This window comes from Elgaria multicarinata, chromosome 16 (assembly GCF_023053635.1).
Source record: "Elgaria multicarinata webbii isolate HBS135686 ecotype San Diego chromosome 16, rElgMul1.1.pri, whole genome shotgun sequence".
Classification (NCBI taxonomy): Eukaryota; Metazoa; Chordata; class Lepidosauria; order Squamata; family Anguidae; genus Elgaria; species Elgaria multicarinata.
Window position 1 is genome coordinate 26,525,404 of NC_086186.1, and position 27,890 is coordinate 26,553,293.

The window sequence follows — 27,890 nt, forward strand, 5'->3', positions numbered from 1 at the left end:
AAGCGTTCCTGCTGTGTGTGGCCCTCTGTGGTCCTTTGGTCAGAACACCTGCAGTGGGGCATTGCAGTGCGCTAATGCAGGATCTCCTGTGGGGAGTTGAATGTGCGCCAGATATGCACACATACACACACACCCCGTTCTTCTTTCATGCCCACTTCTTCCTTCCCAGCCCTAAGATCATGGAAGACGAGTGAGGTTCTCCAAGGATAAACACGGAAGGAGGCCAAGGCGTCATAAAGCCGCTGCGGTTGTCCAGGGTGGAAATAAAAGGCGTTCTTCAGGTCTGGATGAAGCTGTCTCTGCATGGCTCACTTGTTTATTTATTAAGGGAAAGTCCCCACAACCGCCAATCATTTCATGGTTTCCTGGCGCTTTTTTTTGGTGCTGTTTTTACTCCCCATTCAAAAAGGTTGACATGCTTCCCCTAAGGGTTCGTGACCAACAGTAAGACCTTCGAGCTAAACTATGCTGGTGTTTTGGACTCCGCCCCTTTTGCCCCGCCCACCACCGGAAGAGCTTCTTTGAAATGGAATCCTGTCCCTCGAGCTGAAAGAAGTTCTGCCATCCCCTCCCCCACACCAACCTTTCCCAAACTGGTGCCCTCTGGATGTGTATGACTACAATTTCCATCAACCACCGCCAGCACAATCAATGCTTATACTTGCTGGGGATGATGGGGGATGTAGTCTAATGCATCTGTAGCAGCCAAGCTTGCAGAAGGCACGTCTAGATAGACTGGCATTTCTGGGCTAGATAGACCAGCGACCTCATTGCGTTAGTACCCTATTTCTTCGATTCTAAGACACACTTTTCCCCCCATATAAACATCTCTAAAAATGGAGTGCGTCTTAGAATCGCGGGTGTGTCTTAGGGGGTTTTTCTTTCTGTTGGTGGTACTGAAATTAGTGTGCATCTTACAATCGATAACGTCTTACAATCGAAGAAATACGGTATGTCAACCTTAAAATATTGCACTGCTTTTAAAGGGATTATAAACACATCGAGGTAGTTACTTACAAAATATCTGCAGTAATAATTTTTGGAAACTTTTATTCTGTATTTCATGAGCTGCTCTATCACAAATGTTTTCTCTTTTTAATGCCAAAGCTGGGATATATTTACCTGTTTCATATACAGGTGAATGTGCTCCATTTGGCACCAAATTCCAGCAGGACGTTAGCACATCTATAGATTACCAAACTGAGTAATTGATACCGTTAATTATTATTATTATTATTATTATTATTTATTTATATAGCACCATCAATGTACATGGTGCTGTACAGAGTAAAACAGTAAATAGCAAGACCCTGCCGCATAGGCTTACAATCTAATAAAATCATAGTAAAACAATAAGGAGGGGAAGAGAATGCAAACAGGTACAGGGAAGGGTAAGCAGGCACAGGGTAGGGAAAGACTAACAGTAGAAAGTAACAGTAGAAGTCTGCACAACATCAAGTTTTAAAAGCTTTAGGAAAAAGAAAAGTTTTTAGCTGAGCTTTAAAAGCTGCGGTTGAACTTGTAGTTCTCAAATGTTCTGGAAGAGCGTTCCAGGCGTAAGGGGCAGCAGACGAAAATGGACGAAGCCGAGCAAGGGAAGTAGAGGCCCTTGGGCAGGCGAGAAACATGGCATCAGAGGAGCGAAGAGCACGAGCGGGGCAATAGTGTGAGATGAGAGAGGAGAGATAGGAAGGAGTTACAAGTTAACATTAGATTCCAATCATATCGCTGCATAGTTGTATGCAATATTTGGGTATTTCAAACACATTTACCTGAGATTTGCAATTTCTCCAAAGAAAGTTAATTGAACGTCTTCTGCCAACTTTTAAGTATCTCTGTAGATCTCAGTATTGCCATCGTTTCGACAACAAAAAAGTACCCTTATAGACCTTTTGGCAGAGATGTGAGTTTGGGGTGGATGTGCTGGGGGTGGGAAGCCTTGATCCTCGAATGGGTGAGAGGGAAGCGGAAGTGCACAGAGAGCAAGACTGGAATTTCCAGCCAGAACGATTGACAGCTTTTGGAGGAACACCAGGAGGAATTGGGAGAGGAAGAACAGGCAGAGTGGTCACAGATGAACTGCGTGGGCAGAGTTTTGGGTGGGGGAACGTAGGAGCCGGGAATAATTGGAGGGCGTTGCAAATTGGGGTTGAAGTACGTTAATGCAGCCAGGTTGGGAAGGGGAATGGAGCCTGGTGCGAGGTTGGGTTTTCCCGGCCCGTCTGCATAATGAGCACTGAGTCCTTTGACTTTCACGAGGACTGAAATTCGCTCGTAAACATTTTTTAAAGGCTCTGCAACCTGCAATTGTCAAATTTTGTAATTAAGCATGGAAATACCACAACACAGCCATTTTTATTTTTTATTTTTTGGGGGGCGGGGGGGGGAACCACCACCACCACCACCACCACCATAGCCTGTAATAATAGTAATGGGTGTTTGATTGAAGCCTTGACAGTTCTTTGCTCCAGAGAGAGCCTTGCTTTGCAGCCGTTCCAAGAAGGAGAAGCTGCCGTTGCACCAACAACCCAAACATCTGCAGTGGCTCAGGTTGTAACTTGGGTTCGTGATCTCGGTTGTGGAGGAATCGCTGTAGAAACGTACACTTTTCCTTCCCTTGTGGCGCTAGAATGATACAAGCCAGCTGGGACTGATGTGAGTTGTAGTCCAACATTTCTGGTGGGCGTCAAGTTGGGAGAGGAGGATGCAAAGCTTGAATCTGCCTTGGGTGCAAGAGGTGGTTGCATTGGACTTCTTGCGGTGACAAACAGCAACCGCCTTGCTGGGACAGCTCCCAAGTGTCCATCTGGGGACTTGTGGCCCTCAAGACATGGTTGGACTTCAGTTCCCATCATCCCCAGCGGCCAATAGCCAAGGACCATGGGGTTGTAATCTGACAGTACCTGGAGGCCCACAGGATCTCTACCCCGGTTTAGTTGTTCTGCATCCAACAGGAGTTGTGCTTGCAAGCCAGGGCGTGAAGGCCATGGATTCCCCTTGTTGATTGTCCACAACCTCTGGCATTTGGAGGTCAACTTCTTCTGTCCATAGAAGTTCTATTTTTTGCTATCACAGCTCGGAATAACAGCAACATAGGAAATGCTTTGCTGAATGAGAACAACAGCTCCTTCTTGACCAGGGTGTTTCTAACAGTAGCCAGCTAGATGAATTGCAAGCCCATGAGCCATGCGTGACGGTATTGGCCAATACTCTCTTTGTGAACTAGTCCTTTAGATGCCAGGGACACTTCTAGTTGCCCCCTGGTCCCTATGAGCAATATGTTTTAAGAGAAGCAGCTCCTTCTACCGAGCTTTGGCAGTGTGCTCTGTGCAGTGGTGGACGTACATGTTTGAAGAAACGAGGCTACCACCAAAAATACCAGTCCTGTGTCAGGTTTTGCTTTTCTATAATAGATGGCACATGGTGTGGGGAAAGTGGGCAGAGAGAACTTTGCTTGTTCCTCTCTCATAAGACCCAAAACGTGGGGACATCCAGTAAAATTGATTGGCATGAGTTCAGGATGGATGAAAGACCATGCTTCTTCATGCAGCACCAAGGAAGGCAAATGCTATTTGGGGCTGCATTAAGAAGTATAGCTTCCAAACCACATGAGGGACTGTTTCCTCTCCATTCGGCCCTAGTTAGGACTCATCTTGAGTATTGCGTCCAGTTCTGGGCACCACACTTCAAGAAGGACACAGACAAAGCTGGAGCGTGTTCAGAGGAGGACAACCAGGGTGATCAGAGGTCTGGAAACAAAGCCCTATGAAGAGAGACTGAAAGAACTGGGCATGTTTAGCCTGGAGAAGAGAAGATTGAGGGGAGACATGATAGCACTCTTCAAATACTTAAAAGGTTGTCACACAGAGGAAGGCCAGGATCTCTTCTCAATCATCTCAGAGCGCAGGACACGGAATAACAGGCTGAAGTTACAGGAAGCCAGATTCCGGCAGGACATCAGGAAAAACTTCCTGACTGTTAGAGCAGTATGACAATGGAACCAGTTATCTAGGGAGGTTGTGGGCTCTCCCACACTAGAGGCCTTCAAGAGGCAGCTGGACAGCCATCTGTCAGGGATGCTTTAGGGTGGATTCCTGCATTGAGCAGGGGGTTGGACTCGATGGCCTTGTAGGCCCCTTCCAACTCTACTCTTCTATGGTTCTGCGTTTAGTTGTGAAGCTCCCTAACCCAGGATGCAGCAATGGCCACTGAGTTAAACAGCTTTAAAAGGGGATTAGGCAAATTCTTGGAGACAAATTCATGCAGGATAAGGCCATCTATGGCTACTAGTTGTGATGACTATATATTCCCTTTAGCGTTAGAGCCAGGGTGCTTCTCAGTAACAACTGCTGGGGAACATGGGCTGGAGGATGCTTTTGCACTCCCTTCCTGCTCATGGGCTGGTCTAGGTAGGTTCTTAAGCCTGATCCAGCAGGGCTGCTCTGACGTTGTGCTATACAACTTGCCTCGCATCCTGCTGCTTGTGGCAACCAATGATGTAGAGCAAGGGGTAAGGAGATACCAGGGAGGGAAGGGCTAGATCTAAGTGAGAAGCGGTGTGGGGCAGACATATTTCTAGCTGAAAGCTTTGGGTGCAAGCCGGAAGGGGAAACCATCTTTAAATCGGACACATAAATAGCTGTTTCCCTGTGGCCGATTAGAAATTGGATCTTTACAGAAGTTGGTTCTTTCCTTCTTTCGGTCACAGCTGACAGCTATGTCTGAGCAGGTGAAAAACTAGTGACTTGCATGGTTTTATTTATTTATTTATTTATTTATGGTTCTCCTCTTCTCTATTTTATCATCACAACAACCCTGTGAGGTAGGACAGACTGAGAGTTAGGGACTGACCCAAATTTACCCAGGGAGCTTCATGGCTGGGTGGGGCCAAAACCTTGTTCTCCCCAGTCCAACACTCTAACCATTGTCCCACACTGTCTCTCAACGGCTATTTTGTTAATGAATCCTGCTGATGAATCAACACCTGCAGCCCTATTTAAAATGCAGCTGTTGCTAATACATTCTGGCAAACGTCTCCGCTTCCAGATTAGCTTCTGGCTCTTGCACCCCCGCATAACGCTGTAGTTGGGGGAACCGCTGCAGCGAGGGTAAAACTTGCTCTTTGCACTGGGTTGCTTTGTTGTTCTTGCCAGGAATCCCACTTTGAGGTCTGTGCGCAATGTGCCCCTGTGCGCACGGACGCATTGCACACCACCCAAGCCCTCCCTGCGCAGAGCCCGTCACAATGGAGGGCATTTTGCAAGTCAATACAGTCTCCTGGCGGTTCCAGCCCAGCTCAAGCGATTCCACGAGGCTTCAGCTTGCTCAGATCTTGCAATACTGGCTATGTCTTCTTTTTTTTTTGTAATGTTCCAGTTTGTCTCTGCAGGAAGTGAAAGGAAATTATTTCAATAGAGGGAGACGCAGGCATGTGAAGCTGAGATCCATGTGGATCGTTTTCCATAAAGGATGTGCCTGTCATTTTGCTCTGGGTGGGTGAGCTTCAGCAGCGACCAAGAGATCAAGCCCTGGCGATTAGATAAAATGCAGGTGTGCGCTCTCATACCGTTGCCACCCATATCTATGGGTTGCACGGCCTTCTCTCCGTTGATCCTCCACACCCATTGCTGGAATTGACACCTCCACCTGAGATGCTGCAACACCTTGGCAGGTTCTCAGCTGTGTACACTGGTTTTGTTTGGAGTTATGTGCCCGGGGCTCTTTTCCTGTACTCCTTTGGGCCTGCCTGTGTGTGAGGCAGAGCGAGCGAGGACACGTGCGCACGTTGCAGTGAGCTTAGCGATCCGAGGGCATGAGATCCCCCAAATGAAGTCTTTTTGCGCCAGATCGTTTTGTGGCTGAGACAAGCTGAAGCCGTTTGAGCCGGGCTGGAATCTCCCGACATCTGTATTGACTTGCAAAATACCCACTGTTACGGGGAGGGCTGGTGTGCTGCGAGGAGTTGTGCCTTGTGTCCCTGCGCATAGCAGCACATGATGCGCAGACCTCAAAGTGGGACAACAAAGCGACCCAGGGCAGAGAGCAAGTTTTACCCTCTCAGTTCTCAACGACAGCATTATGCTTTTCCCCAGAGGAATGAATGGACCCGTTTACTCATGCGGGGTGGAGGGGGGAACGCGGGTGGATTTAGGAACACTGTTGTCATGGGGGGCAAAGCCTACTCACTGCCCCTGTGATCCTGGTAGCAATTGAGCCTGCTGCAATCTGTGTGGCCACTGGCCAGATACCTTCAATATCATAGTTCCACCCTAGAGCCTTGTTCAAGTTCACACCAGAATACTGGGAACGGTGCGTACTGTTCTTTGGAGCCCTTTTAATATGCAAAGTCCCTGCCAATCCACGCCTCTCTCTCTCTCTCTCTCTCTTTTCCCCAAACATGCATGCAGTCTTCCTGAATCTGGTGCACTTAAACTCCCATCATCCTTCACCTAGTTCAAAGCATCTGGAGGGCACCAGGTGGGCGGAGGCTGCACCAGAGCATATGGGATGACTTTCTCTCCACAGCTAATCCACAGATGTGGAATTTCCTTTCTCAGTGGTTTGCCATAGTCCTAGCCTGAGCATATTCCTTTCCTGCTAGGTCTTAAGTGTTTCATGGCTGCAGTAAAACTGGTGGAAACAGGGGGCAGGATTATTTTAATGAAATCAGGGCTGGTCTACCAGGAGGTTCTCCTACACAAGCCACCTGAATGAACAGGGATTGTGCAGGAGCAGCCTGGAAATGGGAGCTGTGTAAGAGAGTGCCCCATGGATCATATCCTGTTGGGTTAGGACATGAGAACATAACAAGTGCCATGCTGGATCAGACCGGGGGGGGGGGGCATCTAGTCCAGGGGTGTGCGTGGTGCTCTCTGCTTTGGGGACATAAAGAAGCTCAAATCAATACCTGAGTACGTGCTATTGAAATCCCTTTGTAGGCATGGGACGTGCGAGAAGAGATCAATGCCTTACTGATTGGAGATTAAAAGGGGGGTACTTGCCATGCACGGCAAAACGCTCAGGTTTTCCTGAATACCTCTCTTCAAGCTCTGCCTATTTTGCCAGCCCTGGTTCTGTTTTAGCTTTGAAGGAGTGGGGAGGGAAGCCTTTTTGGGGCGGGGGGCGTCTTATCCACCATCCGAGGGGATGGGGGCCAGTCAGGTCTGCAACGTCTAAAAAGATCGTTTTTCAAGCTCACGTTTATGGTTTCACATCTTAGGCACACTTCTGTTCCGAGGGCTTTGAAGTTCCCCTTTTGCAAGCTTCTAATTCCCCCAGCCGGCAGAGGAGGGCAGAGCACCGCCCCCTCCCACGTCTCTGCCTCTGAGTGTGCATGGCTTTGATTGATGGCTCTCTGCTTGGGCCCTGGAGGCGGCGAGGCGAGGGGGCACCTCAGCTCCATTCACCACTGCGAACGTAGCTGGCTTCCTCCCGGACCAGTCCTAGAGAGAGCCAGTTTCTGGAGTAGGGCCATCCCATGAAGCTGACTCAGATTGAGGACAGATAAAAGGAAGGACTTCTTCACACAACTATGGAACTCACTCCTGTGAGGTGTTGTGATGATGGGCACCACTTTGGATGGGTTTAAAAGGGGGCTGGATACATTCCTGGAGGAATGGCTATCAAGGGCTACTAGCTGTGATGGCTATGTGCTACCTACAGTATCTGAGGCAGTAAGCCTGTGTGCAACCAGTTGTTGGGGAACATGGACCGGAGGGTGTTATTGTACTGATGTCTTCCTTGTGGGTTCCTGGTCAACAGCTGGTCGGCCACCGGGTGAATAGTGCTGGGCTCGGCTAGATGGACCCTTGCTCTGATTCAGCATAGCTTTTCTTATGTTCTTATTAACCATTTGGCTTATATAGCTCCATCCCACGTACCTGCTTCCCTCGGATTATCCCCGTAGCGCTAAGCTTTCGCGGTTGTTGTTTTTGCTACCGGGCGACAGCAATCCTTTGCATACCAGGAAGTGAGTTGAAGGGGGGAAATGTAAAAAAAAATCATTAAAAATCAACGGATGACCCAATTCAATTCAATTTGGTATGCTTAAAGCTCTCCCTAATATCTACTACTGTGCCAATTTGGGTGTCTTTATCTTTAAAGCTTACGCAGATGTAGGCATTTCTTTAAAATCCTGCTCCTGCTCCCCAGCGGCGGCTCGGAAGATACGCTCAAAAAGTAGGGGCTAAATACGGTGAATCTTTTGGCTTTATAGCACAATGAAGGCAGGGTGCATGGGAGTACTTCACAATCAAAGCAGACTATAAGGTGCGAAACTTCTGAGCCCTTTGCATGCAATTCGCAGTGATTGCACAGTATAACGCTGGTGTGATGAAGCTCTTAGAATGACTTGAGAGGGAAGACTTGTAGAGTCTTTTTACCCACCCGTCCACCCCAAAAAGACCAGGCTAAAGTGAATCTGTCTAGCCCAGTATCCTGTTCCCGACAGTGAGAGGTCCCAAGGTGGGGGTTAATACTTGGATTGTGTGAGGGAATAATGCAGTGCTTCTGAGCATGTTCAGAGTGCCTGTGTCTCCATTGAGTAACCCCAGCCAGCCACTTGACATTTGGGATTAGGGGGGGAAGGCTTTTAGGCCCCAGTGGGTGGTATCCAAACCTGCTCCCCACAGCACCTCTCATAGTTTTAGGGAATTCAGCTCTGCCTTACTCCATCCTCCTCCAGCGGTTGCTTCCATATCGAGGTGCTTGCAATTGGACTGGTGGAAGCAAACCTCTCTGCCCCCTCCTCGCCATGGCAACCCCTCCAGCCTGCTGAAAATGCAACATGGAGGGAGGGTGGGTGGGGAACTTTACAGAACCGGGTCGGCTGCAGTGCAGTGGGGGGGAGGCAAATTGGGCAGAGGCACCTTCGGTGAACAGCTCCTTCCCATCAGCAGAAGCGACATCCAGGCCATCCCCAGCTGTTTTGGAGCTCAGTTCCCATTAGCCCCAGCCAGACATGGTCAGGAACGTTGGGCTTCGTAGTCCAAAATCTCTGGAATTCACCAGGTTGGGGCAAGCTGATCTAACCTGATCTAATCCAGTATCAAAAGCAGCAAGTCTGTGTATAACCTGTTGCTGGAGCTGTTGCACCGCGTCCTGCTTGTGGGTCCCTGGTCGACACAGCTGGTTGGCCACTGTGTGAACAGAGGACTGGACTGGATGGGCCCCTGGTCTGATCCAGCAGGGCTCTTCTGATGTTCCTAACCTGGGTTAAGTGATTCTGAGAGCACTTCTGGGGCTCCTTGGAGCTGCCTTCCCTAACCTGGTGCCCTCCCGATGTTTGGCACTACTTCTCCCATCCTCCCCCATCTTTCCATAGACAGAACAGCCTGGAATCCCAGACTCAAAACATTGGAACTGCCTCTCTGCCTGCTAAGCATTTCCTTCTTCTGGGCTCTTCCCCCCCCCCCCCCGCCACTCCAGACTCACACACTCACACTAAAATCACCATTTTAGGAATGCTGGCTCTGTTTTCACACATATCCCCTCCTTTCACGCCTCTCCCCATGCTGTTGAAATCTGACCTAATTCCTTTGCACATGGTGGTAAATTTATTGGTCTATCAGATTCTTTCATTCTTTCTTTCTTTCTTTCTTTCTTTCTCCTTGATGGCAGATTTCATTGTCTTCCTGAAGCTCATTTCTCAGAGCTGCTTTTCCAGGGTCCCCCCCCTTTCCCCTCTTTTTCTCTTCCACTCCAGTCAAATCACTTTTATGGGGCCTTTCCACCACCCACCCACCCACCCCCACTCCTTTGTCATGCAAACAAGGCTGCGATAATCAGCCTATTCTTTGGCGAGGGATCTGTGCGCATGATGAGCAGTTCAAAGGCCCAGCGACTTCACGGCGTGTCGGGGATGCGCCAAAAAGCCTTTCTCTCCCGCTCCGGCCATTGCAGCCTTGGCTTCGCTCCACGGGTCCCTCTCCGTGCGGCGATGGCTATGCAGGGCCCTACTGAAAGGGGGCATCAATCACCCCTCTGTGAGGGTGGGCGGAAGGCTGGGTCGCCGCTGCGAAACTCCCAACCGCATCTCTGTCCACGTTTCTGAGCTAATGCGTGTGAAACACTTTGAACGGTCAAAGGGCTGGGTGGTTTTATGCCAGGCACAGAGCTTTGCCTGAAGCATCGAGTCCTTGGCATCTTCCAAGGCTTTCCAGAAATGGCGCTGGGAAATAGCCTTCTCTGCCTGAGACCCTCGCGTAGGGCTGCCCAAGCTTTCTGGGCCCATGGGCACGTTTGGGAATTGGAGAAATTTCTGTGGGCACCGCCACAAAATGGCTGCCACAGAGAATGCAGCTGGTGACATAATGGCTTCAGTGGGGGGCTGGCTAGTCAAAAGTGAGCTAAGGAGGGGGGGAAGTGAGGCTAGAGGCTGGGAGGGAGGGGAAAACAGCAAGGCAAACAACATGGTGTCGTTTTCAGCACCTCCTGAAAACATCTTTATTTCAAGAAGCTTTCCCTGATTGACCACCCTTGGTTTTCATTGGTATTGTTTTTTATTATTATTATTTCTTACCCGCCTCTCTCTCTCTCTCTCTCTCTCTCTCTCTCTCTCTCTCTCTCTCTGGATTGAGGCAGGAGAACAACACTGAATACAAAAATACTATAAAATACATAAAACTGGTTAAAATAACCGTCAGACGTCTTAAAATTTGACTGGATAGGCCTGCCCAGTTGAATTTTAAGATGTTTGACTGTTACTTTAATATGGTGTTTTATTCTTTTTATCTTTTCTTCTTCGTGGCTTTGAGAACCACCCACAGAGCTCCGGCTATCGGGCGGCATAGAAATGTAATAAATAAATAAATAAACCTGTTTAGATGTGGCGTGAGAGAGATTGTAAATAATCTAATAAAGCGGGCAGCAAGAGAGAAAGAGCAAGGCTAGAGGCTAGAAAGGGAGAGCAAGAAGGCTCTAAGGTTTTTATTTTATTTTATTTAACGTGCAGGTGCCTCGTTAGCCCCTAGAGCGTTAGCAACGTCGGAGGCTGCCTTAGCCAAAATCAGGCCATTGGTCTGAGTAAGTTCAGTAGTAAGTCTAAGCTCAGCATTACCTCTACACTGACTGGCAGCAGCTCTTTGGGGCTTCTGTCAGGGTTCTTTATCTCACCCCTACCTGGAGATGGCCGGGGCTGGACGTGAGGCCCTTTGCACACGAGGCCCGTGCTCTGCCAGGCAGGTACAGCTGTTCCCTGAAGATCAACTTTCCAGCCCTCATGGTTCTACATGAAGAAGTGGTTTAAATAGGAACCCAGGAAGCAGCTTTATACTGAATCAGAAGATTGGTGTGTGTAAGCTCAGTATTATTTATTTATTTATTTATTTATATAGCACCATCAGTGTACAGTACAGTATTGCCTATTGCACCCAAAGCCAGGCAAGTTGTTCTGACTCCTCAGGCAGAACATTCTCCAAGCATCTCTTCTGCTCCCCAGAGGCAAAGACGAAATGCTAATAAACTCGATAACTGACAATATGATGCCTTCTCATGACCCCCAAAATCAGCTGCTTAAAGCGGCCGCCTCACTTTGCCTAATGATAGGACCGGCTCTTGCAAGGGATCTGCAGGGTTATTATCCCGTTGGAAGGACCAAGGCTCACCTCCCGTAATGCAATGGACTGAGGACCTCATAACACTATCAACATTTGAACGGGTGTTATATAGTCGTAATTTACGAGTGGATATCTGGTCTGCTTTTCTGAGCCACCGTTAGTCATGGGTTGGATGGCCTGAGTCAGAACGAGGCAGCTTCAAAAGCACCGGGGGACGAAATTCAGCAGGAATCGAGCCTTGGCAAATGTTTTTGCTTAAGGATGAGGGTGCCACTATCAGCATTAAAAGTTTACTGCATGCACGCACACGTGCGCACAGAGAGAGAGGGAGCAGGAGAGATAGAGAGGTTTTGACTGCATTTAGAAAACACCTCTTCCAAAGGATGGATGCTTAACATCTTTAAATATCCAGCAAAAGAAACTTTCCCCCATCCTTGTTTGAAATCGAGAGGTACTGTGACCCAACCATGCAGTGGACCTGTGGTCCTTTGGCCTGTAAGGAACCCCCCCCCCCCTCAAAGGAGACTGGCTGCACAGGCCCTGTGTTGAGGGCAAAGCATTCTGTACATGCTCAGAAGTGCTTTCCCTTATCATATAGTACTGCATTGCATCTGTTTCTTGAAAGGCGGCTGCAGCCACAGATGGGAAAGGGCGTTGCTACGTGGACTTCGTTAAAGCAGGAGGAGCTAAAAGAGCGAAGGTACCAGTAAAAGTAAAAATCCAATTCCACAAGTGCCGTATAAATGCTGAGCTCCAGAAGAAAGTAGAGGGAGAGGAAAGCAGGGCTGGGCACCATGTGGTTCTCCAGGTGTTGTCGTCGGACTGCAACTCCCATGGCTGTGCTCGCGAAGGCTGATGGGAGTTCCAGTTCACCGACGCCTGGTGAGCACTGCCATTAAGGTGCAGATCCAGAAGAACAACTCATGTATGTAAATGAATCGTCACATGTGCAACCAGAGAGAGAGAGAGATTTTGATCTAGTTCAGAGAGCTTCGGCTATTGGGCAGTATAGAAATGCAATAAATAAATTAAATAAATAAATAAACCAGGCAGTGGATGCTGGTGGCTCCAATGTCAGTGAGGAAGAGAATCCGCTCCGGGTTTCAGTCAGAACTCTAAAGCAGCTCTCCCAGGTGTGGAGGTCCTTTAGAGTTCTGACCGGAACCCGGAGCGGATTCTCCTCCCCACTGACATCGCAGCCCCCAGCCCCCACTGAAACCAGGGTTGTATATGTTGTGTGATACAATAAAATAAAAAAATCCGCACCAAGGAAAGCTAAGTTCCATGACACATCTAGGTTATGCAAGCTGCGGGAAGTTTCTGACGTGTAGCATGCACAGTTCAGCCTGTTTTGCTTGTCCTGGGCAGCGCAAGGGCTCTTGAGTGTCTCTGCAGCCATGGACGAGTTTCTTCAGTCAACAACCCTCTGTCTTCAACAGGCGTTGCCCACGGTTTGTCATGCATCAGGTCACGGCCATGAGGGCTAGCAACTTGCTGCTCTTAATTTGCTGGATCTTATCTGCATCTACCGCCACATCCGGACTTTGTTTATTTAGTTCTGTGCCTGGGCAGAACTGCGCCATGCTTGCAGCCCTGCCTCTTACACCACAAGCAGAACTGGGTCACGTTTGGGGAGGATGGGGTTGCATTTTTGCCTGTCCCCCCTGGACGAGCCGTTCCGTTTTCCCCTCTCTGAGCTTCTGTGCGAAGTCATCCGCGTCTGAAAGGCAGATGTATTGTGAGTCGATGGAAAATGGATTATGTGAAATTGAACAAGCAGTGTTTTCTTGGCTTGGGTTCAGCAACGTTTTCCAGACCTGTGCCAAAGCAGGCTGCCGTAGGGGGTGTGCTGGATGGGGGTAGGAGGCCGCGAGGCACTGTTGTTTTCCCAGCATGCCGTCAAAAGGCAGGATGGCTCCGTCCCAATTCCACGTAAGACCGGGGGGGGGGGAGCAGGGGGAAATTAGGGAAAACAGTGGTGGTGTCTCACAGAATCATAGAACCGTGGAGTTGGAAGGGACCACAAGGATAATCTACTCCAACCTGCTGCAATGTGCAGGAAAACCAATTCAGCCGTCCATGAGAGGTGGCCGTCCAGCCCCTTCTTAAACACCTCCAGAGAACCCACAACCTCTGTAGGTCGACTGAGCCACTGTTGTACAGGTCTTACCCTCAGGAAGTTTTTCCTTATATTTAATGGAAACCTAGGTAGCTGTAACTTATACCCATTATTTTGGGTCCTAATTTCTGGGAAATAGTTCTTGACCATCCTCCCTGCCGTATCCTTTGATGTACCTGAGCACGGCTCACATGTCTCCCCTCAGTCTTCTTTTCTCCAGCCTGAACGTCCCAAGTGCCCTCAGAGGTCCTGAAGTCCCTGTATCCCCTTTGTTGCCCTACTCTGAACCTGTTCTAACCTGTCGATGGCCATCTGGAAAAGTACGGATATTGTGCTATTGTGCTCGACTCCCCAGGACTGGGGAACCAATATCTTGTGATGGAGGCAGCATGGTGGTCAACCCTTCCCTGGGCTACTTTTGAGTGGAGACCCACTGGAATTTTGATCAACCTCGTTTTGCTGCCTGCCTGTCACGAGAAAAGATTACCACACGCAGGGGTGGGGAACCTCAAGTCCGTGGATCAAACTGACTCCACCCCCCTTTCTCCCAAACACTGATCAGTGGGTGGTTTCTCAGCTGTTCTGCAGCTCCCCCCCCCCATTCTAAAAGCCTCTACCAAGCCTCCCCTGGCAGTAACCGCTTTGAGCTAAAATATCCTGGGTTGTTGTTTTCTTTTTGCATTTTTGCCCCCAGCCATTTGGGCTTTAGCCCGTCACCATCATGCGTCCCTTGAGGGCTTCTCTGAAATGGAATTTGGCCCCTGGTTTCCTCACTCCTGGCCGCAGCGCAAGGTTAAGAACATCCGAAAAGCCCTGGGATTTGGAGAACTAAAGCTAGTCAGGGTGGACATCTCTTGGCTGGAGGAACCATGGGACTGACTCAGCCGAGGAGAGCGCTGTGTGTTCACCCGTGTGTCTTTCCACCACCACCACCCCACCCCACATGAGTCATCACCGCTGGTGGTGCGCACTTTTGCGGCACTCACTGGGTTGCGTCCCGATTGAAGCTGGATCAACTGTGCTGACGGAAGTGGACCTCCCCGCCCCCTCTTTCCCACAGCGGCCCCTTGAATATGCTTCTTAGTGAACCAAGAGACGCTGCCGAACAGGAGGAGCAAGAGGAGCCCCAAAAATTGTTCTCAGGGGCCTTCATTCCTTCTTTTCGTGGACAGTAGATCCTGGATCCAACCCATTTATTTCGCTGCAGTTTGCGTGGGAGGAGGGATCCATTGTGGGTCAGGGCTGTCTGTCTCCCCCTTAGCCAGGTCTTTGTGTTTGGGGGCTGAGGCTTCAGAGTTTGAACATCAGAAGAGCCCTGCTGGATCAGACCGAGGGTCCATCTAGTCCAGCACTCTGTTCACACAGTGGGCAACCAGCCATCAGCCAGGGACCAACAAGCAGGACATGGTGCAGCAGCACCCTCCCACCCATGTTCCCCAGCAACTGGAGCACACAGCCTTACTGCCTAAAATACTGGAGATAGCACACAGCCATCTGGACTAGTAGCCATTGATGGCCTTCTCCTCCAGGAATGTATCCAACCTCCCTTTTAAATCCATCCAAATTGTTGACCATCACTATGTCTTGTGGTAGCAAATTCCATCTCTGGGTCCCTAGGGAAAGGAGTAACGTCTCCAGGGGGCCCATTGGCTTGGCAAGAGCTCTGCTCCCTGATGCCCCAGCTTTCCCCCACCCACCCTTCATCCCCAGCAACTAGGCTTCCACTTCAACCACCCACCAGGGCCCTTCCCACGTTGCCACCTTCCACCACGTACCTCCCAGGCTCCACCCCAGAGATTTGGAAATCTCACTTCCGCACAGCTGCTCTTCGTGGTATTTCTATCTCCACCATCTGGGATGGGCCTGAGCTCATCTCACCTCCTGCAGAGAAAAAAACGATGACGATGGCAACACTGAGTGTTGTGAGTGTTCAAAGGACTCACCTTCCACTAGCTCAGCCAACCTTTCAGCAGGCCTCTTAGATGGTACGTTTCCTTTCCTCTCGTTCTTTGGAAAGTGCCACCAACACTGAGCGTGCTGTAGGGGTTGGAATATAACCAGTGTTGAGAGGCTGTGTGGTGTAGTGGTTAGAGCGTTGCACTGGGGCTTGGGAGAACCAGGTTCTTGACCCCACTCGGCCACGAAGCTCGCTGGGCTCACTGACTCCCAGCCTAAACTGCCTCGCAGGATTGTTGTGCGGTGAAAGTGGAGAGAAGGGGGACCATATCACCTTGGATTCCTTGCAAGAGGAAAAAAAGTTGGGATATAAATGTAGCATTTGAGCCGCTTAGGGAATTTATTATATCTAGTGGTATATAAATATCGTAAATAAAAATATAAATGAATAAAGAGTAGTCACAAAAATTAATAAATAATATCGCAGTTGAGAGAAGGGCAACTCGTTTGCGGTGGCCCTTTGATCTCACTGCAGAGACGGGATTCGAACTAGCATCTCCCCGTTGCGTAGCGCAGGCTCTCCGCCGCCTCTCTTCTCCAGCCCTCATACCACCATCCTGCCTGGATTTGCCATGTGGAACTGGTGTATTTGTTTTGATAGATTTGCCTTGCTCCTGTGCGTTGCCTCCACACGTTCCCTCCACCCCTGGCAAGCCAAAGAGATCTTGGCTTCACGCTCCCCGGTGCACCGGCGTCCTTGCCAAGGCGACTGAGTCACACAGGTGAGGTGTTTGTGCAATCCGAAGGCAGCGGGCACAGAGCAAAGGTGCAGGAGGAGGAAGCTTTGCCAACAGATTTAGGCCGACAAGCTGCAATGGGTCTCAGCTTGAGATCTGGGACATCGCTCCGTTCCCAAAGGAAGCCTTTATCTCTCTTGAGCAGGAAGATTAGCGAGGAGGGGCCGCGTCCGGCGCTCCAGCCAGGTGCAAGGCCCGCCGTGAGCTCACGGCAGTCCTACGCAGCATGCGGGTCGGGCTGCGATCTTGAACTGGATACATTATTCTAACTGCTAGGGTTGTCACTGAACAACTCCGCTGTTTCATTTCCTGGTTCTGCTGTGTTGCGGTCGTAGGGAGCGTTCAGTGTCTCTACATTAAGGAAAAACCCTGCAGCCTTACCATGGCTTTCTGCGTTTGGGCTCTTTGCAGTATTAGGATGGGTTTCTTTATATGGCAGGCACATGGGGTTTGTATCAAGGGAGCGTCTCCCTCCCTGGCACGTGTACAAAGGAGGGGGGGAGTCTTGTTTTTGTTGCATAACTTGTGCTGTACTGTTTCCTCGCAGCCCCCAGGAAAGCCAGGACGTTCTTCTGAGTAGATGTAAGATTGTGCTGCACGTCTGCAACTTTTGGCACACTTACTTGGGAGTAAGCCCCACTGAACTTACAGGGGTGTTCTTGGTGGGGCGGGGGTCAGATCTGTCTCCCTTTGTTGCAGGAAGGCATTTTACCCTCTTCTCCCTCGGATCGCTTTCTTCAGCAAGTTCTTAGCGCAATGCCAGCTTTACACACTGCCGATTTTGCACCTTTAAGAGTTTATTCCAGCTTATCTCTGATCTTTTTGAAAACGGAATACGGGTGGGGGAATCGTGGGAGACGTCCTGACTGTTGACAATGTCATGAAATCAACCTGCAAACTTCCATGAGTGTGCTATAAAGCGCTCATTTAGAGAAGCCCATTGAGATAGCCTTGTCTTCTATCCATCCTAACCTAGGGGCATTAGCTCAGCCGGGGATGATGGGAGTTGCAGCCCAACCGATGTGGAGGACATCAGAATGGAGGCAGCTACTTTACCAGTGCTCAGCAAGCAGGCAGGCTGTTGAGAGAGAGGGTGGGATTTCTCCCTTTGTAACCAGAGAACATGTGGCCATGCAATTGACTGTCAGGAGACTCGGGACAGACAAAAGGAAGCCTTTTCTCAACTTCTGACATTCACTACCACAAGATGTGGGGATGGTCGTTAGAGGGCTTTAAAGGAACTCAATGAGGGGGAGACTTTAGACACAGGACTCACTTTTCTTTTTAGTCATGCCCCAGGATGCCCCAAGCTGAGGCTGATGCTGAAGACAAACCCGTGGAATTAAAGTCTTCTGAGCCGGGAATTTGTTCTAAGGAACAGAACTGATCGGAGCTCACCAGTCGGCCACACAGAAATCCGCTCTTCGTTGCCCCAAGCTTTTGTCATTTCAGCGGTATAGTTTAGGGCGAGAGGAAAATCGGTTTTGTTGCTGCTGCTGTGAGGCCAACCTTCATGATCTACTGAAAATCAGCCCGAGATTTTTCAGAATGGCCATCTGGGGATACTGGGAGTTGCAGTCTGATGCATCTGGAGGGCACCAGGTTGCAGAAAGCTGAGCTGGCTTTACAACAGCATTGAGAGATGGATAGAAAAAAGGGTGGCTTTTGCATTTGTCTGTTTGCGTGCATCTCTCTCTCTCTCACACACACACACACACACACTGATGTTGTCAAAGTTTATGCATGACACCTGGCTTTGGAAATTTGGCCTTATATGGAGACTTGTGTGCAAGGAGGCAACTGGAGATATTTTTTCCAGAGCTGAACTCCAGGAGATCCATAGTAAAACATCTCCCCCTACAGGCCTTGATGAGATATTTCTCCCCCTTTCATCACTTCAGTGAAGTGTAGAAAAGCCATCGCAAACTCAGGAGTTATTATCTTGGTGGTTTATCCCAGGGCACTGGGTCATCTTGGACAAAGGGCCCCTGCAGTGGAGAAGCTTTGCTTTCGTTCTTCAAGTGAGCTCACAAGTGCATTGACTACTTTGAGAAGTTGCCTTAAATAGGGTGACCGTATGGAAAAGGAGGACAGACACTTCCCAGAGTGCAGGACATGGATTATTATTATTATTATTATTATTATTATTATTATTATTATTAATTTATATAGCACCATCAATGTACATGGTGCTGTACAGAGTAAAACAGTAAATAGCAAGACCCTGCCGCATAGGCTTACATTCTAATAAAATCATAATAAAACAATAAGGAGGGGAAGAGAATGCAAACAGGCACAGGGTAGGGTAAAACTAACAGTATAAAGTCAGAACAAAATCAAGTTTTAAAAGCTTTAGAAAAAAGAAAAGTTTTTAGCTGAGTTTTAAAAGCTGCGGTTGAACTTGTAGTTCTCAAATGTTCTGGAAGAGGCATAAGGGGCAGCAGAAGAAAATGGACAAAGCCGAGCAAGGGAAGTAGAGACCCTAGGGCAGGCGAGAAACATGGCATCAGAGGAGCGAAGAGATGGGCTCAAGTTAAAGGAAGCCAGATTCCAACTGGACATCAGGAAAAACTTCCTGACTGTTAGAGCAGTATGACAATGGAACCAGTTACCAAAGGAGGTTGTGGGCTCTCCCACACTAGAGGCCTTCAAGAGGCAGCTGGACAACCATCTGTCAGGGATGCTTTAGGGTGGATTCCTGCTTTGAGCAGGGGGTTGGACTCGATGGCCTTGTAGGCCCCTTCCAACTCTGCTGTTCTGTGCTTCTATGATATGATATGATCCTGTATTTTTAGCAGTTGTGTAGAAAAGGGAGTTTCAGTAGGTCTCATCTGTATGCATACAGCACCTGGTGAAATTCACTCTTCATCACAATAGTTAAAGCTGCAGGAACCCTGCCTTCTTTTGTATCTGGTCACTCTAGTATAGCTCCAGTCCTGATGAAGAGGAAATTTCACTAGGTGCTGCATGCATATGAATGACTCCTGCTGAAACTGTTAAAGGTACAGGAGCCCAGTCCTCCTTTCCATATGAATGAAATCTAGGAAGCTGCCTTCTGTCGAATTAAATCACTGGTCCATCTGGCTCAGTCTTGTCTGTACAGAGTAGCCGTGGCTCTCGGGTTGAAGATATGGGGTCCTTCCTGGACATGCTGAGAATTGAACCTGAGGCTCTACCATTTTGCCTCAGCCCAGCCCTACGATTAGGCAAAGTGAGGCAATTGCTTCAGGCGGCAGATGCTGGGGGAGGCAGCAGTAAAGTGTCGGAGGATAAAGCTACGGGGGCATTATAGCCTACGCTTGCCTGCTGCCTTCTGGTGCAGTGGAGGGTGTCGACCCACTGCTAGTGTTGAAGTAAGATTCAACTGCCAGCCCAGTCATCTTTTGTATATGGAATGAGAGAGGGAATTATCTTGTCCTTGCCTCAGGCAGCAAAATATCTTGGACCAGCCCTGCTAGCCCTCGTAGTTCTAAATCAGGATTGGGCAACTTGCAGCCCTCCAGAAGTTTTAGCCTAGATCTCCCAGCAGCCTTCTTGCCATCGCAGCCAATGGTGAGGGACCTTGGGGGTTGGCCTGCTCGAAGCGAAGAGCTGGTTTAAATAAGAACCTAGGAAGCAGCCTTACACCGATGCAGAGTATTGGTTCATCTAGGTTTGGCTGTCAGGGGCTCTCCAGGTTTTCCAAAAGGGGTCATCCCCAGAGATGGGAGGGATTGAACCCAGGCTGTTTTGCATGCAAAGCTCAAGCCGTTCTGCATAGTCCCTTGGTGAAGGGGATCCTACCTTCCTGTTGGGACTGCCCGCGGAATGATTATACGTCGGTAAAATCCCTTGGCGGAAAGTTTTCTTCACCCCCGTGCTTTGTGTCCTTCCACTTTTAGGGACGTCTCCGTGCAAAATCATGAAGTGCAACTCGGAGTTCCTGGCTGCCACGTCGGGGCCTCACCACCCGGGCGCTGAGGAGGCCCCCGAGTTCTGCACGGCTCTGCGCGCGTACGCCCACTGCACCCACCACACGGCGCGCACCTGCCGGGGGGACCTGTTCTACCACTCGGCCGTCCACGGCATCGACGACCTCATGGCTCAGCACAACTGCTCCAAGGACGGCCCCACCTCGCAGCCCCGCCTCCGCCCGCCGCCCCACGGCGACAGCCAGGAGCGCTCGGACAGCCCGGAGATCTGCCATTACGAAAGGAGCTTCCACAAACACGCCCCCCCTCCCAACTACACCCACTGCGGCCTCTTCGGGGACCCCCACCTGAGGACGTTTTCGGACAGCTTCCAGACGTGTAAAATCCAGGGGGCGTGGCCGCTCATAGACAATAACTACCTGAACGTGCAGGTCACCAACACACCTGTCCTGCCTGGTTCCATGGCAACCGCCACCAGCAAGGTAAGCACACGGCACATGTTCTTCCTGTCCCTTCATGAACTCTAAAGGAACTCTCCAAGGTGCTCATTTAAAATATCATGTGTGTATTTTTATTTCAACACACACGAGACACCATTTTCTGTTGCATTTGACACTCGTAGCAATTTGCAGTAGTCCAAAATCGCAAGACGAGCCCTATAATGTACACAGGATGGTGCCCGGGGGTTGGAAGACTTTTTTTCCCCCCGTCGAAACATGCATAGGATTGCACCCTCAGAAATGTTAAAATCCAATCACAGAAGCACTTAAATAGCACATAGGCACAGAAATAGCCAGAAAATTACAGCAATGAAAAGGTAATCGACAGCAAATGCCCTTAGCCAACCTCAAATGTCCTCCGGAGAACACTTTTAAGGAGCCATCATACGACCCCTCAACAGAGTCGTGGCGGGGGGCAGGGCATAGAATAATTTGGATTCCTGGATCTGAGGTCTGAAACACTGCTCTGACCTCGGAGCCAAGAATCTGAGTTCCTGCCCCTTCCGCCTTGCAGCCGGTGCAGAGAGAACCATTCCTACTGCCTCTCTGGGGTCAACCTAGAAGGAAGGTAGAGGGGGCATCCCTGTGGGCTGGAAGGGGACTGGAGAGGCCAGCTGACGCTGTATCCTGAGGCCTTTGCGGCCTCTTTCCTCTTCCGCCCATCTAGCTGAAATGCCGAGCAGGAGGCGTGGCAGAGGCAAAGATCACCTTCAGTGCATACTCGTATGCCTCTGGGTTCGAGGGCTTGCAGGTATCAAGGGCAAATCTCATAACATGGTGCCCTTCAATGTCCTTCTCCCTGCATTTACAAACTAGGCACACCAAGCAGAAGACGGCTAGAAACAGAAACCAATTTTATTTCCAGTTCATGTCAGTTTCACATGTGTGGATAAAATCTGCCCCCAAAATGGATTTAAATGCATATCTCTGAATGTTCTTTCTCACCAAATACACATATCTAACTATATCTTATCCTACAATATGCATTTTAGTAAATTTTTTGAGCCAAGAAATGGGCTACAAATTCAACAAAGCACTAAAACTGATGGATAAGTGTGTTCTGATCCACATATTAGTCTGTGGCATGTGGTTCAGGTCAGTTCACATCATAACTTGCAAAGAACAAATCCTTGAGGCAGTGCTAGTTAGAACCCTCCTCTGTGGTCTGCTACTTTTCCTCTGACAGGAGATTCAATCAAATTAAAATGTATGCTATAATAATATCTAGGGAAGAGGCAAATAGAATACATTGCCTTCTATAAAGATATTAGAGGCATAATACAGAGATCTAATGTATTGGAAAATTGGCAAAAGACCTCACAATTAATTAACAACACAAGTACAAAATATTATTGTTACGCCCCGTCAATTTTGCAATTAATTGCATCCCTCTCCAGCATGTGATAGAAAATCCAACTCTTTTATGAACTCCTACCACACCATCCCCCTGCCCAGCAAAAATTAGGGCTGGAATCTTGTCAGCCAGTAATAGACCTTTTGTAGAATCATAGAATCATAGAATAGCAGAGTTGGAAGGGGCCTACAAGGCCATCGAGTCCAACCCCCTTCTCAATTCAGGAATCCACCCTAAAGCATCCCTGACAGATGGTGGTCCAACTGCCTCTTGAATGACTCTAGTGTGGGAGATCCCACAACCTCCCTAGGTAACTGATTCCATTGTCATACTGCTCTAACAGTCAGGAAGTTTTTCCTGACGTCCAGCTGGAATCTGGCTTCCTTTAACTTGAGCCCGTTATTCCATGTCCTGCACTCTGGGAGGATGCACTATATAACAAGCAGTGAAACAAATAATGATTTAAATCTTCAATCTCCATTAAACTGCATACACACATTTTGTGGTCCTCGCAGAATGCACAATGCTCTTCTCACTGTTACTCAGATTTCGTAGTTCAGAAATGTAATGAGGATGTTTTCTGGGCTTCGGGATTTCTTAGGTTCAGTCAAATATCGATCGGAACCTAATTTCCATTCCATGTCCACTGCAAACTGGGGGATGAATTACCGCCAAGTCAGCTTGTATCAAAATAGGTAGCATCCAGGCTTAGATCATTTTAGCACCAATTGATGTCAATGGTTCTACTCTAAGTATTACTAAGGCCTCAGCTAGACCTATGCATCTAGCACGATGGAGGGGTGAGGATCTCATGATATGGTTATCACGACATCTCCCTGCCAACTATACTTGGGAAGTATAGGAGTTGGGAAGTATAGGAGTCCCTGATCCCAGAAAACCTGCTCTTTCTGAGTGTCACTAAAAGAGGTTTTTTGTGCTTCAGCTTTGGATCTTAAAATTTCCAAGCTGGGATCATTTCCTGTGTGTAAAACAAACGTGGTATCAGTTTTTGCAACGATGTTTCTTGGCTCAGCAGTTCCTTCAGCTGGGTTGCTAGGCAACTGCAGAGGCATGCCTTCAGCATCTCCAGATTTGTTACAATTGTCTGACAAGCCCTCCACTGTTGCTTGTGAGCGTGTTATAATAAAAACTTTTCTACCTTCTAACCCCATGATATCAGTACCTAGGATTAGAGGTTCTTCCTGACAGGAATTAACACCCAAAATACATTTCCCTGTGACTCCCCTCCATGTAACTTCCATCTCGGCTACAGGAATTTCAATTATGGGCCCTGTCACAGGTTTGATGTTAATTCTTCTGTGAGGAATAATCTCCTCACTCATCACCAGATCTGCTCTGATAAACGAGCTCCAGTATCCAGAATAGCTTTATGCTTTCTTCCATTCATTGAAACATCTTCCCACAAAGATTGATCTAATTCTTTCATTTCTCCCCACACTAATGTGTAACACTGAGAACTTTGGGGATGTTCAGCATCTTTATTTATATCCACTCTCCTTACTGAGGTACTTTTCTCTTTCTCTTCTCTCAGCCTGGGACATTGTGGTCTAATATGCCCCACCAACCCACAATGATGGCACGTGAGGTCTGTTTTTCCAAACAGAGGATTGGTGGTGTTTCCCGCCTTTTCTGTTGGCAACTGATTTTTATTTACCTCAGCTTCCTTTTTACCCCCATTAGGTTTATACCCTGGTTTAATATTATTTTCTTTAGTAGACTTGCTGGTCATATGATAGCCCCGATTTATTGATCAGCCAGGGAAACTGCATCTTGATAAGTTTTTGGGTCTCTATCTCTCACCAGTAATCTTATATCTTGAGGGATTTGAAAAATTAATTGATCTTTAATCATCAAATCAACTAAATCTTGTTTGGTTTTCACCTCAGCGCAGGCGATCCATTTCTCAAAATGATCCGCTAACTTGTGTCCCAACTCCACAAAAGATTTGGATGACACAGCATTAAGGCTTCTAAATTTCTTCCGGAAATATTCAGGCCCATAGTGAAATCTTTTATAAACTGCTGTTTTAAATGAGGCAAAATCTAAAGCTTCCCCCACAGGAAAACTGTTATAAATTTCAGCCAGGTCTCCCTTGAACAAGTTAGGGATAAACTTCATATAATCTTGTGGCTTTTCTTCCCAAATCATGGCTGCCTTTTCAAAGGTATTGAAGAAAATTTGGGATCTTGCCCCTCAATATAAGGGGTAAAGTCTTTAGGAGATAATTTGGGAGGTCTAGCCCCTTCCTCAATTCTCCTCTGATCTTCCCGCTCAAATTTTCTCTTTTCTAAAGCAATTCGTTCTAGCTCTAGCTCTCCATCTTTTTCTCTCAGCCTTTCTTGTTGTTCCAACTCAGCTCTCTTCAACTCTCTATCAGCCTCCTGTTGTTCTCTTTGTTGTTTTAATTTCTCCCTTTCTAGCTCAAAGTATTGAGGAGACATTTCTACAAGGCCATCGAGTCCAACCCCCTGCTCAATGCAGGAATCCACCTTAAAGCATCCCTGACAGATGCTTGTCCAGCTGCCTCTTGAAGGCCTCTAGTGTTGGAGAGCCCACAACCTCCCTAGGTAACTGATTCCATTGTCGTACTGCTCTAACAGTCAGGAAGTTTTTCCTGATGGCCATCTGGAATCTGGCTTCCTTTAACTTGAGCCTGTTATTCCGTGTCCTGCGCTCTGGGAGGATCGAGAAGAGAATGTTAGGCCGGGGGTGGGGGTGGGGGGGCAGTGAAAGAGACAGCAATAAGTTCAGTGGAGGCTGGTGGCTCTGACATCAGTGGGGCGGTGAATCCGCTCCGGGTTTCAGTCCAAACTCTAAATGATCTCTCCAAGGCGCTGAATGCTACTCCCAAAATTGGTTCATCACCTTGGAGAGCTCCTTGAGATGGATGGTGGTGGGCTACAACTCGATTCACAACCTCTTGACCGTGTCAGTAACTCCCTCCTTCAATCCTCTCTTGCCGTTGTCCACGCAGCTCACCATCATCTTCAAGAGCTTCCAGGAATGCGTGGAGCAGAAAGTGTACCAGGCTGAGATGGATGAACTCCCCGCCGCCTTTGCGGATGGTTCCAAGAACGGCGGAGACAAACATGGCGCCAGTAGCCTGAAGATCACGGAAAAAGTGTCCGGCCAGCACATCGAGATCCAGGCGAAGTACATCGGCACCACCATTGTGGTGAGGCAGGTCGGCCGCTACCTCACCTTCGCCGTGCGGATGCCCGAGGAGGTCGTGAAAGCTGTGGAAGACGGAGATAATCAGGGCCTCTATCTCTGTCTCCGGGGCTGCCCGCTCAACCAGCAAATAGACTTCCAGGCCTTCCGTTCCAGCACCCAGGGCACGGGAAACCGGTCTCACCGAAAAGGCCCGAGCCCCCCGTCTCCACCAGAGGCGTTCACCTATGAGACAGCCATGGCCAAGTGCAGAGAGAAGCTTCCGGTGGAGGACTTGTACTTCCAATCCTGCGTCTTTGACCTCCTGACTACGGGCGACGTCAACTTCACCCTTGCTGCTTACTACGCCTTCGAAGATGTTAAGATGCTCCACTCCAACAAGGACAAGTTGCACCTGTACGAAAGGACACGAGACTTTTTGCCAGGCAACAGGGCCGCCGCGGAGCTGCCCGGGGCTCTCCTCCTTCTGCTGGTGCTGTTGTCGTGCTTGAGTCAATGCGCTGCCCTCTTCTTATAGACCTTCGTCACAGCGGACCTTGCAAGTCAGGGAAACTGAGGGCCCGCAGAACAAAATGATTGTAGACTGGAGGAGGAGGAGGCTGAGCTAACTGGGATGGCTCCTGGTTTACTCACCCCTCTCCCTCCAGAAAAAGTGGCCCGCGGGACGGATTCGGGCCTTCTTGCCGGACGAAGGCCTGCCTCTCCTTTGAAGAGCCTCTACTAGACTAGAACTCCCTGTTGGCCGCCTTCCTTGATCCCTTCCTCCTACCGCTAAGGATGATGGGAGGGGGCTCATCACTCCCGACCCCTAATTTCCTCCCCCCTTCTTCCCTTTGTTGTGCTACAAGTGGTTGTGGTGATTGTGACGTTGGCGTTTATGTAAAGTTGGATAGTTTTCGGAGAGGCGGCGGGGCAGTTGCCGCTTCTGGGGCAAGAATTGCAACATCATGGCTGGGCAAATGTGGTGTGTGTGAGAGAGAGAGAGATTTACAGTAGGTGCTATCAGTGGACCTCCATATTCAGAAAATCCTCGCTCTTTTTGCAGCTAGCTTCTCGTTAGATGCACCTGCTCTGGCCCAGGAGCCCTGACCGCTGCCAGCACACTGCTCCTCGCACGTTCACGCCCCTCACGCGTGTGGCACTGGTCTTTGCTCATGCAAACAGCTGCTGGTGCACAGCTGGGTCCTTCCTTCTTGCTTGTGCAGCTGCTGGCGGTTGTCTTCACGCAGGTGGGTGTAGCAAGTGTTCCGAATTGGCCCGCCCCTCCTCTCCTACAGCCTGGAAGACACGGTGCGCAGGAGGTAGCCGGCCGGGCGCAAGGGATGCGAGAATTCATTTCTGTTGTTCACTTGCTCTTGGTAAAGCGCATCCCTACCGGCCGCCCCAGCCTGATGTCCTCCAGATGTTTTGGACTGCAACCCACAGCATCCCTCACCCAGCTATGCTGGAGGACAGCAGGTTGGGGAAGACTGTTTTTAGGGAAAGGGTGCAGTATCTAGAGTGCTTTGATGTGGATCCAAGGGCCACTTGGCCCAACTGAGTCCCTTCCCAGCAGCTGAGGTCTTTGGCTTGCTTCGGGGACTCCGGAGTCGATTTTCTCATTCCCCCTGATCCCCTACCCTGGGACTCTCTCCAGAGGATCAACTTGGCCAGTATTCCAGTGGCATGGACCACACTTCCCTTCAACCAAGGCTGAAATTGTGCCCGGAGAATGGGCATCACGAGCTTCCTTCCTTTCCAAGTCCCTCGCTTACATGACCCAAGAACATCCTTGGGGATTTTGGCAGGAGCCCAGGGGAGGATCTTCAAAGGATGCAGCTTTCTAACAAGACGGAAGGATTTTGCTGCCGTCTAGTTGGATCCTCCAGCCTCAGGATGTGGTTGCATCCTGTGCATCGGGATCCAGGATCATCCTTCCACAAGAAGAAAGGACCATCCCTTGCAGACGGTCCCTCTGCCCGATTTTTGGGGACCCCTTCCCCAAAATATATTTCAGGGCTTGGGGAAGCCACCAGCCAGTGCAGGTGTCCCATCTTAAACATAGATCCAACCGTGTATTTCCACCAGGTGTTTGCAGCAGGCATGATGGAATGATCCAGTCACGCCTGCCTCAGAAATGCCTCCCGTGAGGCTCTTTGCTGGGTTCCTGCTCTGCGCTGGCCTTCCAGTCTAATTCCAGACTGAAATTAGATCAGCAACTCATGCAGAGACCCGGGACATGGATTCCTCGGAGGACGGATAGGTCTTTCCGATCCACACTCCAAACGTAAACCTTTTTTGGGAGCAGAACATCTCTCTGTTTTAATTTGGGGACAGGGAGGAGAATGAATCAGTATTTTGGAAATGCTGTCTTCAAAGATTAAGTGCCCCTGTTCCCCTTTGAGTCTGATTCCCTCCCGGCTTCCCTCCATGGAAACATCTGAGCCAACTTTGTCTAGCATGGAGAAAGACTCCAGCGGAGAGAAGCCTTTGGCTTGAATTCTGCCAGTCCCTTGCTCTCCACAACAGTTCATGGTGTGAGAGTTCTCTATGTTCTCCATCCTTGCTTAAGGCCATTTTCTACATA

At 49.2% G+C, this 27,890-nt stretch overlaps 1 protein-coding gene across 1 annotated transcript; it reads left to right on the top strand.

Annotated features, from left to right (window-relative positions):
- Positions 1–250: 250 nt before the first annotated feature.
- Positions 251–26,160, top strand: RGMA (repulsive guidance molecule BMP co-receptor a). Its single transcript, XM_063142451.1, has 3 exons — positions 251–281; positions 20,249–20,760; positions 25,128–26,160. Exons 2-3 carry the CDS (start codon positions 20,269–20,271, stop codon positions 25,839–25,841), a joined length of 1,206 nt encoding a protein of 401 aa, XP_062998521.1. The 5' UTR covers positions 251–281; positions 20,249–20,268; the 3' UTR covers positions 25,842–26,160.
- Positions 26,161–27,890: the final 1,730 nt, after the last annotated feature.

Excerpts from the sequence above, each read along its gene's own strand:
- RGMA (XM_063142451.1), top strand. The coding sequence starts at position 20,269 with ATGAAGTGCAACTCGGAGTTCCTGGCTGCCACGTCGGGGCCTCACCAC. Across the intron at positions 20,761-25,127 it reads TGGCAACCGCCACCAGCAAG|CTCACCATCATCTTCAAGAG; the intron begins GTAAGCACACGG and ends TTGTCCACGCAG.